Genomic DNA, 20,704 nt, shown 5'->3' with positions numbered 1-20,704 from the left:
CCTTTTTTTCCTAACTTTGATATTGTTTAAGAGAGCAAGCTGGTATTTTTATTGAATATTCTTGAGACTGTCTTTTCACAATTAAATTCAAGTTATTACATTTTTGGCAAGAATACCATATATATGTTGTGTACATATTCTTCCACAACCTCCTTTTTCCTTAAGGACATTACTTATCCATATAGAAAGATTCTCCCTTTAAAGTCCTCTCCCCATCCCCATATATAAGGAGGTATTATTTTGAATAGGCTACATGTTTATCCTTATGGTGCAGCATCTAAGAGGTACAGAGTATATACAGTTAAGGAAGGATCTTCTTCCCATGAGGCAACCACTGTTATATTTCTTCTGTTATAGGGAGCCTTGAGTTTTTAACAATATCTCATAGAGATTATTATGAATTTCCTTATTTTTTATAGCCAAATAAGTATTCTGTTGAAAAGACACATCATTACTTTATTTAACAAATCCTCTATTTATATTGTCTAATCTTTTACTTGTAAAAAATGGTGCTACTGGGAATAATATGCTATCTCATTTTGTGCATAAAGATATGTATTTTGTACATTTGCATGATAAATTACAAAAGAAGGGTGAATGGAACAGTATGCATTTATAACTTCAACATAAGTTGTTTAGTCCCCTTCCATAAAGTCTGTACTAATTTACACTTCCACCAGCAGTGTTAGAGGGAGTATGATATCAAATCACACAATCTCAGTGAACTTTTAACTTGGATTTCTCTTATGGGTGAGATTGAGCATATTTTCATGTACTAAGAACTCATTTTATTTTTTCAGATGCAATGTCTTTAAAGTCTGGATTTTGTATAACCACTAAGTATTAAAAAAAAAAAAACTAAGTATTTATCATTTTTGAGGCTATACTTTGCAGATATGTAAAGCAAGCCTAGATATAGTATAGAAGTGAAGACTGTGGGCAGCCCCAGCGGCGCAGCAGTTTAGCGCCGCCTGCAGCCCGAGGCGTGATCCTGGGGACCTGGGATCAAGTCCCATGTCGGGCTCTCTGTGTGTAGCCTGCTTCTCCCTTTGCCTGTGTCTCTGCCTGTCTCTATATATGTCTCTCATGCATAAGTAAATAAAATCTAAAAAAAAAAAAAAAAAAAAAAAGTGAAGACTGAACTCCAGAGTCTTAGGTTTATATCTTGGCTTTGCCACTTCTTAGCTGTGAAACAATAAGCAACTTATCAAGCTTCCTTACCTGTAAAAATTGTAGAGCTTCACATATATTTTCAATCAGATAATACAGTGAAGACCTTTCACTGTACTTTCATAAAGCAAAGTTGCTTAGCACATAATAAGATCACAGGAATGTTAGCTGTTATTAGTATGTGTTTGCTCAATAAATGCTATGCCTATAATTATGTAAAAATAATAACCAAGCATTCATTAATAATAGAAATAAAGGAAATAGGCTAAAATAAAGTAACTGGTGCTGGAAGAATTTTGGGTCATTGTGTTATTTTAAATATTCTAGTACTTAATTTTCTTTGATAGGAATGTATTGTATAATAGAAAAGTATACTTTTTAGAAATGAAACTTTTTCAATTTTATTGAGATAAAATTGACATATACAGCACTGTAAAAGTTTTTGTACAGCATGTCTGGGAATACATTATGAAATGATTACCACAGTGAGTTTAGTTAACATCCATTATCTCATATAGTTAAAAAAAATTTAAAAAAAAATTTTTTTTCTTGTCATGAGAACTTTTAGGATCTACTCTTTTAGCAGTTTTCAAATGTACCATACAGCAGTATTAAGTATGGTCATCATATTATACATCTCCAGTACTTGTTATCTTATAACTAGAAGTTTGTACCTTTAGACTACTTTCATCCAATTCCCCCTCCAGTGCCTCACCAGTGCCTGCCTCTGATAACCACAAATCTGATCTCTTTTTCTCTGAGTTTTTTAGACTCTACATGTGATCATACGGTATTTTTCTTTATCTGCCTGACTTGTGTGATTGAGCATGATGTCCTCACGATGCATCCATCTTGTTGCAAATGTAGTATACATTTATTGTTAAATGGTTAACATATCCTTTCCGTCTTTTTCCCATTATAGACAGAGAGTGCATGGGCCGAAGAATACTCTGAAAAGAAGAAAGGGTCTCACAAACGTTCAGCGTCATGGGGCAGTACAGATCAACTTAAGGAGGTCAGGAAAATGGTTCCAAGGAAGGGGGTGTTGAAGTTTGATACCTTTCTTGGCTAGTTCCTTAAATCCTTCTTGGGCAGCAAGGATTTGTCAGTTTCCATTTTTTTGTGTTGGTTTTGTTTTTATCTTTTTGATTTGTTTACTTGAGAAATAATGGAAAATAGTTATTACATTGATTGGGTAAAGATTTGAATATGAGAAATGTACACATTACTTACCAGATTTATATGTCTTTTTCCTGTCTTTTTGTTTTATTAAATAAGAGTCCATGCCTGTTAACATAACCTGAGCGTGAGATGTGTAAAATTGTGATAATGTAACAAATTCACATTTATTACTTCTGCATATAATGGTAGTGTTTCTGAGATTCAGTAACACAATATAACCAAATTGATTATGGCCCTATGCTGATTACCCTTTTCTGTGCCTATAATTAGGACATTTGTACTTTTACATGTAACCTAGAAATAAAGATTTACTGAAGGAATACTATAGGATATTGATTGAAAGTGTTTCTTATGTAAAGATTGTGTCTGAATGCATTACATGGCTTGAATTGATGTCTAAATACTGTTTAATTTTTGGAGCTTTTGAAAGTTAGGTTTTTAAAGAAATCTAAGATGTGATTCATTTTTAGACAATGAGAATAAAGTTCATTATTTTTAAATTCTTTGTGAAAGCTATAATGTAATTTATTCTAAGTGTTGAAAACTTCATTGATTTAGTACTTGAGAAGCTTAAAGGCTCTTAACAGTGTTGGAACGTAATTTTGTTTCTCCCTAAAAGGAAGATACATATGTATACACATATGTATGTGTATATATGTAAATTTTGTTCAATAAATAATTTTGTGATAGGATTTTAGAAGTCAAAAGATTTATTAAGGCTAAATTGTACTGGTTTTATTTTTCCAGCAAGGATATGTTTTATGTACCTTGGAAAACTCTGATGCGCTTTTATTTTTTCCCCTTTGCAGATTGCAAAATTACGCCAGCAGTTACAAAGAAGTAAACACAGCAGTCGACATCATCGAGATAAAGAAAGACAATCCCCATTCCATGGCAACCATGCAGCTATTAACCAGTGTCAGGTAGGAGCACAAATACCACAAAATCCAAACAAGGGATTTGTTGTTTTCGGGTGATATGCTATTTTATAGGTAACTATTCAAGACAGAGATGTCCAAAAGCATTTTTGAAGCCATGATTACATACTGAATCAGCCTTAAAACACAAAACAAAACAAAAAACGCAGAATACTAAGTTGACAAATGATACTTTCCTTTAGTAATCTGTGATTTGACTTTTGGAAGGCATAGCTAATTACATATTTTTATTTACCATATTTTTGTCTTTATTGATTCAATATATTGAGACCGAATAATAGAGAGATCAGCATTGGCTGTAGAATCAGACCCTGGATGAGCAATCTGTTCTTTCTAAGTCTCAATTTCCTCATCTGAAGATTGAGAATAATAATGATACGTCTAATAAAATATTTTAATGGGGGAAAACCTTTAACTGCTTTGATTCCTTTATTAGAACCCTATGAACTGCTCTTGATGGCTCACCCAGGGAACATTTCTCTTTAACTGATTTGCAATTGAATGGGGTCTCTTGGCAAAAGAGCAAAAAAAATTTGCCAACCCTTTCTATAGGTTGATAGCTTCTGATAACCGACTATGTCTGGATTTTTCCAAGAGAAAGTGTAAGTAGAGGTATATTTTTTTTCAAATTAAATTTGCCCTTAAATATTGATATATGGGTCAAATTTGATTTCATAAATTTATGGTTTGGTTATAGTTTCTAATAGCTTTTGTCCATTTATAAGGAATTTTAATTATAAAATGTGAATACACACTAAATACATTTAAAAACCTAAACAAACTAGATTTACATTTGGAGAAATAGAAAATGAAAAGTGACAAAAAATGAAAAATTTGAATAGACTAATAACTGTCAAAACTGGAATACTAATTAAAAACCAAACTCCTAGGGGCTCCTTGGTGGCTCAGTCATTTAAGCATCTGCCTTAAAAAAAAAAAAAAAAAAAAAAAAAAAGCATCTGCCTTTGGCTCAGATCATGATCTCAGGGTCCTGGAATCAAGCCCTGCATTGGGCTCTCTGCTCAGTGAGGAGTCTGCTTCTCCCTCTGCCTCTGCCCCTGCTTGTGCTCTGTCACTCGCTCTCTGTCAAATAAATAAAATCTTAAAAAAATTTTTTTTAACCCTCCCAAAACCCAAATTCCTTCACTTTCAAAAGATTCAGATGGCAGTATAGGTGAATTTGCCAACCTTATACTCCCTCTAATTTATCCATTAATAATTTGTATGTACTTCTAAGAGACAAGGCCACTTTGTATCTCCCAACTCCTTTTTATTACCAAGTAGAATACAAATTAGATTTAACTTTATTGAATTAAGTGACTTAATTCAATAAAGTTTAGGAGTTTTTAGGAGTTAATAAGTTTTAGGAGTTAATAAGTTTCTGAAGTGAGTTTTTCTTTAAGATTTTGTTTATTTACTCATGAGAGACACACAGAGAGAGGTAGAGACATAGGCAGAGGGAGAAGCAGGCTCCCTATGGGAATCCTGATGCAGGACTCAATTCCATGACCCCGGGATCATGCCCTGAGCTGAAGGCAGATGCTCAACCACTGAGCCACCCAGGTGTCCCTGAAGTGATTTTTTTTTTTTAAGTTGTGTTAAAATCAGCAATTAAAGTAGTAAAATTATCCAAAATTTTCCTTTTTTCCCCTTCTTATAAGTTGAATTTGCTTAATAACATTATTGGAGTTTGCATAAAATTCATGTTTCTTTTTTTTAAGTTTTATTTTTTTTAAGATTTTATTTATTTATTCATGAGATACATACACAGAGAGAGAGAGAGAGAGAGGCAGAGACACAGGCAGAGGGAGAAGCAGGCTCCATGCAGGGAACCCGACGTGGGACTGATCCTGGATCTCCAGGATTAGGCCTTGGGCTGAAGGCAGCGCTAAACCTCTGAGCCACCAGGGCTGCCCAAAATTCATGTTTAAAACATACCTCCCAGAGAAGGTAAGGGCTAGAAAATAGAGTAACTTAAAAAATCAATTTATGTAACTTGAGTTTGTATACTTGACACACCAAACATCTTGAATACTTGACTTGTTTTTTGAGTGCTAATAGCCAACCAAAGATCAAGCACATGTTCATCATGAAAGCTATGACAGTGGTATTCATGTTGAATTGAAACTTTCAGGACAACCCGGGTGGCTCAGCGGTTTAGTGCCGCCTTCGGTCCAGGGCCTGATCCTGGAGACCCAGGATTGAGTCCCATGTTGGGCTCCCTGCATTGGAGCCCACTTCTCATTCTGCCTGTGTCTCTGCCTCTCTCTCTCTGTGTCTCTCATGAATAAATAAATTTTAAAAAATTTCAGACCATGGAATGTGAAAATATTATTAAGTTATGGGTATGTCTTTGTTTTAGTTCATTCTTTCTCTAGTGGAGAAAACTACCACTTTGAGATTTGTGTATTTTTTGAGGTCATTCCTCTATTCATGGAACATTTATTAAATATCTGCCATATGGTTCATACTATAGTACTCATTAGGGGATGCAGCGATAAGTATTGGGGCTTGCCCCTCACCAAGTCTCAGCTAGATATAAGTAAACAGTCATTGCACAGTGTAATGAATGTGTTGATAGTGTTTGGGAGAATTTACACTGTTACAGAAGGAGTATTTTCCTTGAAGCTCTGGAGCCATCTATAGAGGCTTGTCAGAGAAAGTAGTGTTTAAGTGGATCCCTGAAAGCTGATTTAGCCAGTCTTCTAGAGGTGGAAGATAACGTAGGAGTTATAGTAAGAAATTAGGCTAGAGAGTTAAATAGCAGCCAAATCTAAATGTCTTCCTGTCTTAGTTGTTAAGAAGTTAGGACTTTGTCCTAGAGGCACCAGAGAACTATTTTTTTAAATGCAGGGGATTGATGCTAGTAGTGGTCATTATGAGTCCAGACTAGAGAATGAGTTTGGAAGAGGACAAGATTAGAGGCAGGAAAACCATTTAAGAAGAGGGTTTATAATCGAAGTAAATGATGGTGGCCTAAAATAGATAGTATGTGCTTACAATATGGCAAACACTCTACTCAGCTTTTGTATGTATTATTAACACTTAATCATTTTTGAGGTGGGGGTTGTTACTGTCCTCACAGACAAGGAAATTAAGGCCAAGAGAATTTAGGAACCTTGTTCTAGGTCATATGAAACAAAGCTAGTATTCTAACCCAGGCATTTTGACTTCAGAGTCTGAGTCTTTAAAATCTATATTAGCTGATGATTGATGAGAAGGGAATGATGGAGGGATGCCTAGGTGGCTCAGTGGTTAAGCATCTGCCTTTGGCTCAGGGTATGGTATGATCCTGGAGTCCTAGAATTGAGTCCCACATCAGGCTTCCTGCATGGAGCCTGCTTCTTCCTCTGCTGTGTCTCTGCCTCTCTCTCCCTGTCTCATATGAATAAATAAAATCTTAAAAAAAAAAAAAAAGAGAAAGGAATGTTGGAGAGGTAGGAGTAAAAGGGTAATGCCAATTCTTGCCTTTAAAACATGAGTTAAGGGCAGTTCGGGTGGCTCAGCGGTTTAGTGCCGACTTCAGCCCAGGGCATGATCCTGGAGACCTGGGATTGAGTCCCATGTCAGCCTCCCTGCATGGAGCCTGCTTCTCCCTCTGCCTGTGTATCTGCCTCTCTCTCTCTCTCTCTCTCTCTCTCTCTCTCTCTCTGTCTCTCATGAATAAATAAAACATTTTAAAAAATAAAAAAATAAAACATGAGTTAAAAAATGCATCCACCTACTTCATACCATGTACAAAAATGGCTTAAAATGGATCAAAGACCTAAATGTAAGAGCTAATACTGAAATCTCTTAAATGGAAGCATAGGCATAAATGTGGAGTTGGATTAGGCAATGGTTTGTTAGGCATGACACCAAAAGTACAAGGAAAAAGTAGATAAATTGGATTTTATCAAAATTAAAACCTTGTGCTTCAAAGGACTCTACCAAAAAAGTGAAAATATAACCAACAAAGTAGGTATTTGCAAATCATATTATTTGATAAAACATGTATTTAGGGATGCCTGAGTGGCTCAGTGGTTGACTGTCTGCCTTCGACTCAGAGTGTGATCCTGACTCAGAGTGTGATCCCAGAAGCCGGGATTGAGTCCCACATCAGGCTTTCAGCAGGGAGCGTGCTTCTCTCTGCCTTTCTCTCTCTCTGTCTCTCATGAATAAATAAATAAATCTTTAAAAAAAACCAACAACACCTGTATTTAGAATATATAAAGAATTCTTATGGCTCAGTAATAAAAAGATAACCCAATTTTAAAACGGGCAAAGGATCTAAATAGTTCTCTGAAGAAGATATACAGCTAGCCAACTAAGCACGTAAATAGATCTCCACTGTCATTCCCTGTTCAATAGGGAAATGCAATTAAGAATTTTAGTGAGATAATACTTTATACTTTATACTAGGATGGCTAAAATTAAAAAGACTGCTAAGTGTTAGAGAGGATGTGGAGACATTAGAACTTTGTATATTGCTGATAGGAATATAAGGTGGTGCATCCACTTTGGAAAATAGTCTGGCTGCTTCTCAAAAAGGCTAAACATAGGTTTATTATATGATTCAGCACTTCCTCTCCAAGGTATGTACCCAAGAGAATTGAAGACCTATGTTCACATAAAAACTTGTACACAGGGGTGCCTGGGTGGCTTAGTTGGTTGAGCGTCTGACTCTTGGTTTCACCTTAGGTCATGATCTCATGGGTCATGGGATGGAGCCTTGCATCAGGTTCCATGCTTCTTGTAGAGTCTGCTTGAGATTCTCTCTCTCTCTCTCCCCCTCTGGCTCTCCTACCACTTGCACATGCTGTCTCTCTTTCAGTCTGTCTCTCTGTAAAGTAAATCTTTAAAAACAAAACAAAACAAAAACTTGTACACAATGTTCATAGCAGCATAGCTCATAATATTTGGAAACAGCCCAGATGTTTATCAACCAATGAATGGATAAATATAATGTATATCCAAAGAGTGGGATATTACCCAGTCATAAAAAGAGAGTACTGATGCATGCCACAGTATGGGAAATCTTGAAAACATTATGCTAGGTGAAAGGAGCCAGACACAAAAGAACACATATGATACCTCTTAAATGTCCAGAATAGGCAAACCTGAGGAGACAGATTATAGATTGGTGGTTGCCTGTTGCTGGGAGGCTTGAGTGGAAATGAAATGATTGCTAATCGGTGAGGGATTTTTTTTTTTAGTGTTTTCTAAAATTAATTGTAATGGTTGTACAACTCTGTTCAATAATCATTAAAACAAAAATTTTATACTTTAAATGAGTGAATGGTATGGTATTGTGAATTATTTTTCAGTAAGCTCTTATAAAAAATATCTACCAATCAACATTAAAAACAAATACATAAAATACAAATATACTTGTTTGGAAATAATAGATGTTAAAAACTAAAAATTAAGCTGGAATGTCATGTAGCAGTAAAGAGAGTGTATACAGGTGCTCTGAGATCAGACTGTTTAGGTTAGATTTGGGTCCTGCCACTTGCTAATAACTACGTGAAGTTTCTCAGCTTCTCTGCATTATAGTATTCTCTGTTTCTTGTATTGTCCTAAGGATTAAATGGGATAGAGTATTATGAACTCTTCATACAATTCTTGGTACATAATAATTGATCAGTAAATCTTAGGCCATTTAAAGTAGGACCTAATATAAAAGAAGCAATGAACCAGTTGGGTTTTTTACCAGGCTTTTCTGTCAATTTTTTTTATTGAACTTATCTTTTTTTTTTAAAGATTTTATTTTATTTTTTTTATTTATTCAGAGAGAGAGAGCGAGAGGCAGAGACACAGACAGAGGGAGAAGCAGGTTCTGTGCAGGGAGCCCGACGTGGGACTCGATCCCGGGTCTCCAGGATCACACCCCAGGCTGCAGGCGGCGCTAAACCGCTGAGCCACTGGGGCTGCCCTGAACTTCTCTTTTAAAGCTTTATTTTTTTAAAAATTTGGGCTATATTTTATTTGTTTTTATATTTATTTTTATTTTTTAAAGTAATCTCTACACCCAGCATGGGGCTCAGACTCACGACTGCAAAATCAAGAGCTGCATGCTTTATTGACTGAGCCAGTCAAGCTCCCCTAAACTTTTATTATTAAAAGTATTTTTGGGATCCCTGGGTGGCGCAGCGGTTTAGCGCCTGCCTTCAGCCCAAGGCGCAATCCTGGAGACCCGGGATCGAATCCCACGTCGGGCTCCTGGGGCATGGAGCCTGCTTCTCCCTCTGCCTGTGTCTCTGCCTCTCTCTCTCTCTCTCTGTGTGACTATCATAAATAAATAAAAATAAAAAAAAAGATTTAAAAATAAATAAATAAAAGTATTTTTATGCTTGTCACAGAAATTTTAGAAACAAAAAATACCAAATAGAAAAATTCTATCTTAATAAAGGTGTTATTTTTTAAAAAATAAAATAGAAAAAAATCATCCATAGTGTCATCCTCTTAAAGACATTTTCTTCTGTATTTTTTTCTTTGCATTCCATGTCGAGATCATACCGTATTTCCTTTATATTTGTTTTTTGGTATTTAGCATGGAAAAATGTTAGTTATTACAGATGCTTCAGGAACATTTTTAATATTTCAGATTCTGTAGAGCATTTCCCAAATTTCGGCCATTTAATTGGGTCCAGTGTCTGTGTGCTTAAAGCTTTTTCATGTATTTTTACTTTTCTAGGGCATAGATTTCCCATTATTTGATTCAGAAGTTTGTATATTTTGGAGGAGGGATCTTTGATTTTTCTTTTGACAGGCTTTCCAAGTTATTACAATTTTTTGTTTGTATTTCATGATATTGTAAATTACTTTTACTGGGGAAATTCCTTTAGTATTTATTTTATTTTATTTTATTTTATTTTATTTATTTTATTTTATATTTTATTTTATTTTATTTTATTTTATTTTATTTTATTTTATTTTATTTACTCATGAGAGAAACACACACAGAGAGAGAGGTGGAGACACAGGCTGAAGGAGAAGCAGGCTCCGCAGGGAGCCCGATGCGGGACTCGATCCTGGGATTCCAGGATCACAATCTGGGCCAAAGGCAGACGCTAAACCTCTGAGCCACCCAGGGATCCCCTCCTTTATTATTTCTTAACAATCAAAGGACAGTATTGCTTTTCTGATAATAGTATAGATTATAACCACTAGTTAACAAAAGGTCTTTTTCTTGTGCTTACAATGGATTTATTATAGTTAGAGAAGAATTCTCACATACTTTTTTGAGTGGTTCTTTCCCTGGAAATTCAAGGGGCAGTTATTTGTTATGAGGAATAAATGCTGCAAAGTTTCTTAGAAGATAGTCTTTCACATTTCATTGGTTTCCAAAACTGACAAAGCCCTCAGATGCTTAAAATGTCATATTCTTAAGGAGCATTTCAAGAATACTTTCAGTATAAAATATAGCCAACACATTTCAGAATTGTTTGGGGATGAGAATCAGATGTTAGTAACAGGAGAGTGGGAGATGCCAGCATCTTCACAACCACATAAATTAATTTATAATATATATAAATTATATTTATATATAATTTTTATCTGAGGAATGAGCATTGTACTTTAAAAATGAAAATTGCTGCTCTGCACTGGAATCTTCATATGCCAGTCTGGGATGTGATTGCTATTCTTAAATTTTTAAAGATTTTGCCACTTAGAAATCAAGAGTAGGTATTTCTGCCGCATCCTTTATTAAAGAGCCTAGCTGCAGTTTAGAACTAAGAGGTGGATTCCAGATGAGAGACAGTGATTGCTGAAGGACAGAACTAAAGTCATAGTGACAGGACAGAAGGGATCAGGGCCTTGTGGAAGCCCCAGTTCAAGTCCTTAAGATAGGAAAGCTTTTTTTTCTGATGTGTTCTAATGTTTTTTCCTCCTCCTTCTTTTTTTTTTTTTTTCTTTTTTCTATTCTAAGCATCAGTTTTCCCCTCCCTTTTGTTATGTTGGGCTCATATTTGTTATGTTCTGGCACATATTTCTCTCATAGATCTCTGTTGAATTGCTGAACAGATCTTTTTCTATCCTACTTGCCTCTTAAGGCATATGTTTATTTCTTTGAAAATTGAAATCTGTATTTCTTCTCTCTATTCATCTACTGCTTCAGTGGATATTCCTATCTTTTCTAACTCTGTTGTACACGGTCTTACCCCCACACTTTGAAACAGGTATTAAGTTTTAATATAGATTGGTCTTAGAAGATACAGTATTGGCCAAACCTTTTGCTTTTCTTTCTTTGTTGGCTAACTCTGTTTTTAGACAGAATTTGATATTGTTCTTTTTTTTTTTTTTTTAAGATTTTATTTATTAGAGAACGAGTGGGGTGGGTGGGAGAGGGAGAGCGAGCGAGAAGCAGACTTTCTGCTGAACGGGGAGCCCAATGAAGGACTCAGTTCCCGAACCCTGAGATGACCCAAGCTGAAGGCAGATGCTTTAACTGACTGAGCCACCCCACCTCAGGCAGAATTTGATGTTTAAACTGTAATGTTATATAGACATATGGAGAATGTAAATGGAAAAATAAAACTTTAAAATGGTGATTCATCTAATTAAAACCCTTAATTGATTGGAAAATATTCTGATTTGAAGAAAAAGAAACAAAAGCTGAGAAAATAGGAGATCTTGTTCTTGATGTTTCCAAAGGACAGGGAGATTTTACCTTAGTACAGTGAACTTTTAATCTTTCAGAGCTGTCTAAAGATGATCTCTCAGTTAATATGATAACTCACTTATATTTGCATATATTGATTTATATTTAGAAGTACAGATTTTATTACAGAAACATATAGGTATAGAAAAATAAATTATATGCCACATGCATGTAAAATTCCTTAAGAGTCCTTGAAATGAAGCATGGAAGTTTAAGTATAAGGATTTTTTTTTTTAAAGATATTTTAGAGTATGGTTTATGTGAGGAATAAAACCAGAGGCCTATTACCTTCTATTTCTGGAACAATAATAGTATGTTTAAATGAGGAAAATCTTTCCCAAGCAGTTTTAGTGGATTATTTTTCCTATAATCCTGTAACTATTTAAATTAATTATAGTTGAACCTTTGCTTCATTTACCTAAAATGCTGTGTGAACCTTAGGCAGTTTTTTTCTTTTCCTTCTTTTTTTTTTTTTTCCTTTGCTTTAAATAGATTAAACTATTGGTAAATACTTGCTGTTTAGACTATATTTGAGAAAAACTTACCAGCTATGTAGAGCATGACTCCTTAGCTATTTTGACAAGCAGTAACTAGGTGTACAATTGGTTATGACACTGGTAGGTTTCTATGTATGTGCATATCCCAACATAACAGCCAGAAACCTTAAGCTTTCTGTTCTTAAGATATTTATGGTTCTACAATCCAAGAAGGGGGACGCCTGGGTGGCTCAGTGGTTTCAGCGTCTGCCTTGGCTCAGGGCGTGATCCTGGAGTCCCGGATCGAGTCCCACATCGGGCTCCCTGCATGGAGCTTGCTTCTCCCTCTGCCTGTTTCTCTGCTTCTCTCTGTGTGTCTCTCATGAATAAATAAACAAAATCTTAAAAAAAAAAAATCCAAGAGGGTCAACATTTTATAAAAATCTTGTCAGAGCATCTTCTCTTTCTATTCTCCTTCTTCAATTCTGTAATTTAACAGTTTTAAACCAAATACATATCTGGGAGTGCCCTGAAAATGGCATCCAGTGCAAGCTATTTGTTTTGTTTGTGACATTGAGAAAAGAAAATTAAGCTTAAGAGTTAAAAAAAAATCTATTTGTGAATATATACTAACCCCTGAGATCTTTCTTGGTCTGTACCAGTTTTCTGCCATTATTTGTTGACGCAGGAAGTGTTTAGTTATAGGTAGGATGAGTGTGTGATAGAAATGTTCTAATACACTCTCCACTCCAGACTAGTTGAGCTATAGATTTCTTTAACCTCTAACTGTCTTAGTCGGAATCTGTTTCCTGTCACCTATTTCCTTTCTTATATTAGATCAGGTCCCCATTCTTATGTTACCTTAATTATTTCCTTATAGCCCCCATCTCCAAGTAATAGCCACATTGGGGTTAGAGCTTCAGCACAGGAATTTTAAAAGGAGGATGCAGACTTTCAGTTCATAGCACTAGCCTTGTTGAACAAGCATCATGTCTGATCCAGACTCTATTTTAGGCAGTGGCAGTAAGGAGATGCCTAAGAGGCAACATTACTTACTCTTGGGCCCCCAACTCTCACTTTCTCTGCACGGAACATGGGAAACACTGCAACCCACCTCAGAGAGAGTGGTCCTGACAATGAAATGAGAGGACATGTGGTGTCTGGCCCACAGTGGATGGATGCTCAGTAAACAGTAGCTACAACTTTTATTTTGTGTTCTCCCTATTATGTATTTTATTCTTAAAACACTTTGTCTTTTCGCAGTCTTTTTCAAGTATCATTTTCTTCTAGTAGTATCTTCTGACTTCCCCCCTTTCTAGTCCCTCTGTTCCCCAATCTTCTCTCCATACCCTCACGTTTCTCATTATCTATTCCCTCTTCACTTCCATCCCTTCTTTGTCTGCTCCAGATTGAAGCATCCTCTTGGCATTTTTCTCACAAATTTTCCAAGGACAGAGACTTGCCTTTTCCAGGGATTGTTGTGTTATGCTTATTTTTAGAAAAAAAAATTTATAAAGGTGAGCAGGAATGAAAGAGGAGAAATGCAGGTTTAACACTAAGTTAGTTTTATATCAGACAACAGGCTTATACCCATTGAATGGGAACTAGTGATGATTGGAGGCCCTATTACCTTTGTCTCCTTGCCCATCTTCCCCTGAAAGAGGTTTTTCAAAGAAACCTCCCTAAATGTAGGATGGGTTAATTATATTTCTTTACTAGATAGCAGGACAATATGCAGAATGATCTTCTGGCACACTGTTGCTGTTAACTTTAGCAGATACCTCTGTAATTTTTGTTTCATATTTTACTTCAAGTATCTTGTCAGGAAACTATGTAATATCCTTTAATTATGTAATCAGTTATTTCTTTTCAAAAATAATACTATGCCAGTGGCAAAAGAGAAAAATGAATTATATCATTTTCTTTCCTTAACAAAACATATTAAAATCATCACAGTGGAAGAATAAATAAATTTCACAGGCAAGTTCTTCTCATTTCTGCATTCTCGCTGTTGTATGTGGACTTTGGAACTGATTTTGTTTTTTCCAAACAAAATTTTATGTCTTTGATAAATCACCTTTTGAAAATTTTCTTTCCTGGAGTTTAGGTAATTGGAGCACTAGAAGACTTTTAAGTTACGTTCTAAAAATCTGAACTCTGTTACAGTCCTAGAAGAATTTCTGGGATTGACGTTCTTTTAATATTTTCCTTTATCCCTACTCTCTTTACAGTCTTCATAGTTGTGAATAAACTTCTGAAATTCTACCTTGATAGTCTGAAGCTTTTACTTTAAATTATGTTTTGTGTATACTGAGGAGTGTTTGATTACTCATGCTTTTTGTGAGGCCTATAAACTAAATTTTGATATATTTCAGAGTTATTCAGGTCAGCAGGAATTATGCTTCAAACCGGAAAATTAAAAGGTAACATATTAAAGCTCTCTTTTCTCTCCTCTACTGTTTTTTTTTTTTTTTTCTTCAGGCTCCTGTTCCAAAGAGTGCACTTATTCCAGTAATTCCCATCACTAAATCAACAGGCTCCCGGTTCCGGAATAGTGTGGAAGGATTGAATCAGGAGATTGAAATAATAATTAAAGAGACTGGAGAAAAGGAAGAACAACTTATAGTAAGTAATCTTGTATCTTAAAATTGTCCTTTCATGTTAACTGTTCTAATTATTTAAAAAGTTACAATTTCATTTTCCATATTTACTTAGGTTTCTTCCTTCTCGTTGAGAGAGAATGAAAATTTGTCTCTTTTGGAAAACTTTGACCTTGGCAAGTGAATGAAAAGTTTTCATTTCTTTGCATCTCATAGAGACAACTGATATGACTTAAGTTTAGATCCTTGAACAGAAACTACTTTTTGTTTATCCATATTTAAAAATCATTAGACAGGTGATAACACTTCTCATTTACTATAACTCCATGTAACAAAATTTAAATTGCACATTTGTTGGGGAGGGAGGGATGTGACTTCAAATACTTTCTAAACGTGAATCTACTTGTTCCCTCTTGTTTGTGAAGTACTATTTGGTTGACTTTATGATCATGAAGTGCAGTTCTGCTTACCTATAATGCACATAAGACATAAGAATGATTCATACATAAGACACAGTGAGAAAATTTCCTATTTATATTTAAAAGCATGTCACAGAGTATATTTAAGCTTTCATTCTTCAGTGAAAGAGGAATCGGGGAGTTTGAAATAGTATTTTATTGATGCTTAAGATCCTCTCTGTGAAGATTAAAGGTTGGTTTAGCTTGGAGGAGACACAACTTCCCACACCCTCTTGTCCATATACTGCATGATGGGAGTAACCCCCTGAAATAATAAAGATAAATGAACCAAAGGTGTATGGGGAGCTGGTTTTCCTATTAAGTGAGCCACACAAGATTTCCTCTAAATGTTCTCCTTGATTTCCCCCTATAACCATTGCTACCATTAACGTTTCCCTTATTTAGGAAGGTATCTTTGGAAAAACTTTCTCAGGGAGATGTAGGCAGGGGAGAAGGTAACAGGACCTGTCATCAGGTATCTCTAGTTCATATAATGGATGACATTCTCTTCTAATATGGAACCTAGTGTTATGCCTAGATTCCTCCTTTCTCTTTTACCATGGCAGTACTTGACAATTTTAAACATATTTAGAACATGATAACTAATTCATTGAAATTTATCATTCAGGAAGCATTGAACACCTGTCCTGTGACTAACCCTAGGAATACAGTCTTTGCATTTGCTGCTCTGTGTTCAGTAGGGCAGTCACATTAGACAGGAATGTCACTGATGGTGCAACACAAAGGCTTTTTTCTCGTTAGACTTAATAAGTGGGGCATTTCTGACCTGTGAGTCATCTGGAACAATAGGGGAAGGTTGATATTAGGTGCATTTCTGGTGAATTTCAAAATTGATGATAAATACACATGTTTTTAAAATTTTATAACAGCCACAAGATATTCCAGATGGCCATCGTGCACCTCCCCCGCTGGTACAGAGAAGTAGCAGCACACGCAGCATTGACACGCAGACCCCCGGGGGTGCCGACAGGGGAAGCAATGACAGCAGCCGCTCTCAGTCTGTGTCGCCCACGTCCTTCCTCACCATCTCAAATGAAGGTAGCGAAGAGAGCCCTTGTTCAGCTGATGACCTGCTTGTTGATCCCAGGGATAAAGGTACAATGCAGGAGGGACTTGTTACCAGATAAAGGAGTACCACCTACTGTATCATTCATTCTGTTCATTTTGTAATAGAACAGACACACTTAAGGCCACTAACGTAATTACTTTGACATGCATTCTTAACATAGATTTTTAAAAATTTAAGTGCAGAACAGTTTTACTATAGTGCTCAAGTGATGGTCTAGTTGGGTCGACTTTTGTTTGTAATTTTTCTTTTTCTTCACTTGTTAATGCAAGTTCCTTATTAGTGAGAGACATTCTTTTGGTATAAATGAACATTTGTCTTGAAAAGCACTTTGTTCTCTCTTGCCTTTTATTAATTTTTTTTTAAGATTTTATTTATTTATTCATGAGAGACACACAGAAAGAGAGAGAGAGGCAGAGACACAGGCAGAGGGAGAAGCAGGCTCCATGCAGGAAACTTGATGTGGGACTCCATCCCAGATCTCCAGGATCACGCCCTGGGCTGAAGGTGGCGCTAAACCACTGAGCTACCCAGGCTGCCCCTCTCTTGCTTTTTAAAACAAACATGACCTGTCATCTGTCTATATTGGGGCAATATTTTGTTAGCCTAACCCAAGGTACTATGTGTACTTGAGGGCAATAATATATTTGTAAATTCTGCAGCTGAGCTCAGTAATCATTTATTTCAAACCTCTTACAAGTGCCTTGAATGTCCTAAAAAGTTACAATTGACCATCACCATCAATCACCTAAATTACTGAGACTGTAACAAGTGCAGACAATCTTAAGAGTTCCTGAAGATGTCAGTTAAAGCTATCTATGGCAGTTGTAAATGTTATTATTTGGACCCTTTTTTTTTTTACCAGCTTCTAAATTAAGTAAAATATGGATACTCCAGGCCAGCACTCTCCACCAATTATATCACAATCCCCCGCGGGTTGAGATACAAGTTCCAAGAGTTTTTGATGCTCCCAATGTGCACCCAGGTCTGACACAGAATTAAATCCTTTGGTTGGGTTGTGTGTTTCTTATCAGGAATCTGCATAATTAAGTACTATTTAGACTTATTGTTCGGATTAAAAGGAATAGTAAATGCAGACCATTTAGCACGGCTCCTGGTACTTAGTACTCAATCAAATGTAACACATACACACTTCCTTTAAAAAACATGGTTATTAAAATATGCCATACTTTCTATTTTTCAGTAACGAGTTGAAACTCCATGAATTTTGTGTAATGGTTTATTTGACTTTAAGAGATGTGACTGGTTAGTTTTTTGAAATTTCTAAGAAAATAAGGCCACAGTGCTACTGCCTACAAAAAACTTATGGCTTAGTTGACATAGACACACTGAAAATTTAGAACACTTAGATATCAGGAATTTTAATGTAGTGGAACTGAGAATATGAACACTGAACAAGAAATACCAGAGCGAAGAAGTATATTTTTTTGTTAGGGTTAATTTGAAGAGATTTCAAAAGTTTGAGCTAGACTTTGAAGGAAATTTTGGGGGATGAATAGAGATGGACCTCTTCAGGTATGGAGAAGTTCATAGGCAAAAGGAAGTCTTTGGCGTACAGTGCATAGAAGACTCCTGACGACCTGGAGCAGAGATTGTAACCAGAGAAGCAGAGAAATCAAATTGAGAAATTCTAAAGGGCAGGCCAAGAGTGAATGTTAGGCAGCCAGTGAAAAACCAGCTTAGTTAAGTGTACTAGAAAAAAGGAACTGGCATTGGAGTCTGTTTGCTGGGTATATAACAGAAAAAAGGGAGCAAGATATCAGTGTGAAGGGCCATAGATTAAGTGATACAGCCTGAGCTATAGTAATTGTAAGTGGAAAAAAAAATTTTTGTTTATGCATTTATTTAGCAAACATTAATATTCTCCTCTTTAACAGGTTTTGTGTTAGATCTTGGGAGGTGATGTTGATGAATAAACACTCTTCTTACCCTCAAGAAGTTCATAGTGTGGAGGGAGGCCATGAGCAATTAAATATAGTATGACTGCATTTATAGAGTAGTATTTCTTAGTAATCCAGCATGCTGTTTTTTGCAGAGAATGGGAACAACTCTCCTTTGCCCAAATATGCAACCTCACCAAAACCTAACAACAGTTATATGTTCAAAAGGGAACCTCCTGAGGGCTGTGAAAGGGTCAAAGTCTTTGAGGAATGCTCGTAAGTATCCCTCCAAATAACTTCTATTATGAAAATTTTCAAGTAAGTTGAATAGTACGGTGATCACCCATATATTCACAACCTGGATTCTGGAGTAAATATTTTGTTAACATGTGCTTTGTCTGGCATAGGGGTGGTTAGTTTTTGCTGAAGTTTCTGGAAATAAGTTGCAGACATCATGACACTTAATGATAATTAGAATTTAACATTTGTTTCCTAAAAGTAACCATAGTACTCTTCTATAACCATAATATCATTATCACACCAAATAAAATTAACAGCAACGCTAATATCAACTAATATCCAGTTGCTTTTCATATTTCCTCACTTGTCCCCAATGTGTCATCTGTGGCTATTACTTTTGAATCTGTGTACAGTCAATATCACACATTGAATTTAGCAGTATTTTTATTCAAGGTGGACCACAGATCTCATCTAGTGTGGTTTCTTTTTTTCAAGAATTGAATTCCCCTCAGTTTTTTTTTTTTTCTTTCTCTTTTTTTTTTTTTTTCTTCCCCTCAGTTCTTATGTATTTTTGGTCTCTAGTTCTTTAAACAGTATTAGAAGTATTTTGTCTGTCAGTATAGGAAATAGAATTCTATTACTTTGTAGAATGATGTTACTGTGATGAAGATAACGTAAGAAGTAGGATTTTAAACAGTGTCTAGTACTGTTGGTATATGATCTCCTATGCTCATATTTCTGTTGGCTGGTCATCTGGTGAAGTACTTTAGTTTTAGACTCAAAATTTGCTTAAGATTAGCCTTAGTATTTGCAGTAGCCATGGCTCCTTGCTTTATAAGTGATGGCTTCAGGATTGTAGACATGTATGAGACAGCAAAGTAGGTGTAATGAACATTATTTGGGGATATGATGGTAGTACTGGGCCCTCACCTTCCAATATCACTATGGCTGCACGTCTAAGAGTCATCCTTAGTCATCCTTGCATTTACTCTCCTGTGAAACCTGGAACACGTGAAGGTTGTCCAACCTTGACTGACTCATGAAATTGATCTTCTTCCTCCATTATGAACATCTTGGAGTCATTTTGAAATATGGTATCCTTTTGTTCTTCCATGTGCTCCTGTCAGTGCTTCTTTTAACCTAAATATTGAATAATTTTGCTGCACAAAGAACATTGTTTTTAAATTCCCTCAATTCTATACTAGGAAATCCCAGCTGTCAGTCTCCTATCTGCTTTTATGACAGTAATTGAAAACTGTGTTAGCAACTGCTTCCTCCCACCTTCCCATGCCTACTATGTTAGTCTAAAAGCCTGACTGGTGCTAGCTGAGAATTTAAGCAGAATTTATCTAGCTCTGCTTCATGGACTCCCTAAATCATAATCGTCTAGGATATGAGTTGAAACTGCAGGATTCCCAGGCCCCATCTCAAGCCTAATGCATAAATATGGAGGTAGGACCTGGACTGTGGATCTTTAACAAATACCTCACATTTTTTATGCCCAATTTGCAGGTGCTGGCTTAGGCTTTTCCATAAGAGTTCTTAAGATATGGAATCATTCTATTAAGTAAAAATCAAATGGTCCAAATGGACCTTTTTGGAGTTGAGCTTTTTTATTTACTCATTGGTAGTTTAAATTGCCCAAATACAGGGATGCCTGGGTGGCTCAGTCAGTTAAGCACCCGATTCTTGATTTTGGCTTAGGTCATCTTGTCTTGGGATCAAGCCCTGAGTCGGGCTCATACTCAGCATGAAGTCTGCTTGGGATTTTCTCTCCCTCTGCCCCTTCTCCCACCCTTGCTCACTCTCCCTCTCTCTCTCTCTCTCTCTCTCTCTCTTTTCTCTTCTCCCTCTGAATAAATAAAATCTTTTTTAAAATTGCCCAAATGCAGAGAAATTGTTGATTGGTTCAAAAGCAGTTTGCATTCTTTTTATAAGTGACTTGAGTGAATATTTGTTGTGTAGGTTGGTGTCCTATGGTATCTGCCGTAAACTCTTGCATTTGGAA

The 20,704-nt window shown here is 35.9% G+C and overlaps 1 protein-coding gene across 3 annotated transcripts in view; it reads left to right on the top strand.

Annotated features, from left to right (window-relative positions):
* The window catches only part of FAM117B (family with sequence similarity 117 member B), an 84,972-nt gene that overhangs the window by 52,458 nt on the left and 11,810 nt on the right, over positions 1-20,704 (top strand). For 2 of the 3 annotated variants that reach the window (XM_072813435.1, XM_072813433.1), the window contains exons 3-7: positions 2,093-2,185; positions 3,162-3,275; positions 14,892-15,035; positions 16,359-16,584; positions 18,612-18,732. In XM_072813435.1, the coding sequence (XP_072669536.1) occupies positions 2,093-2,185; positions 3,162-3,275; positions 14,892-15,035; positions 16,359-16,584; positions 18,612-18,732 (698 nt within the window). The remainder of the gene's footprint in view (positions 1-2,092; positions 2,186-3,161; positions 3,276-14,891; positions 15,036-16,358; positions 16,585-18,611; positions 18,733-20,704) is intronic. The other variant, XM_072813434.1, reaches the window with a different exon arrangement.

This window comes from Canis lupus, chromosome 36 (assembly GCF_048164855.1).
Source record: "Canis lupus baileyi chromosome 36, mCanLup2.hap1, whole genome shotgun sequence".
NCBI classification, from domain to species: domain Eukaryota; kingdom Metazoa; phylum Chordata; class Mammalia; order Carnivora; family Canidae; genus Canis; species Canis lupus.
The sequence above is the reverse complement of the archived record's forward strand: the minus strand, read 5'-3'. Positions and strand labels throughout refer to the sequence as shown.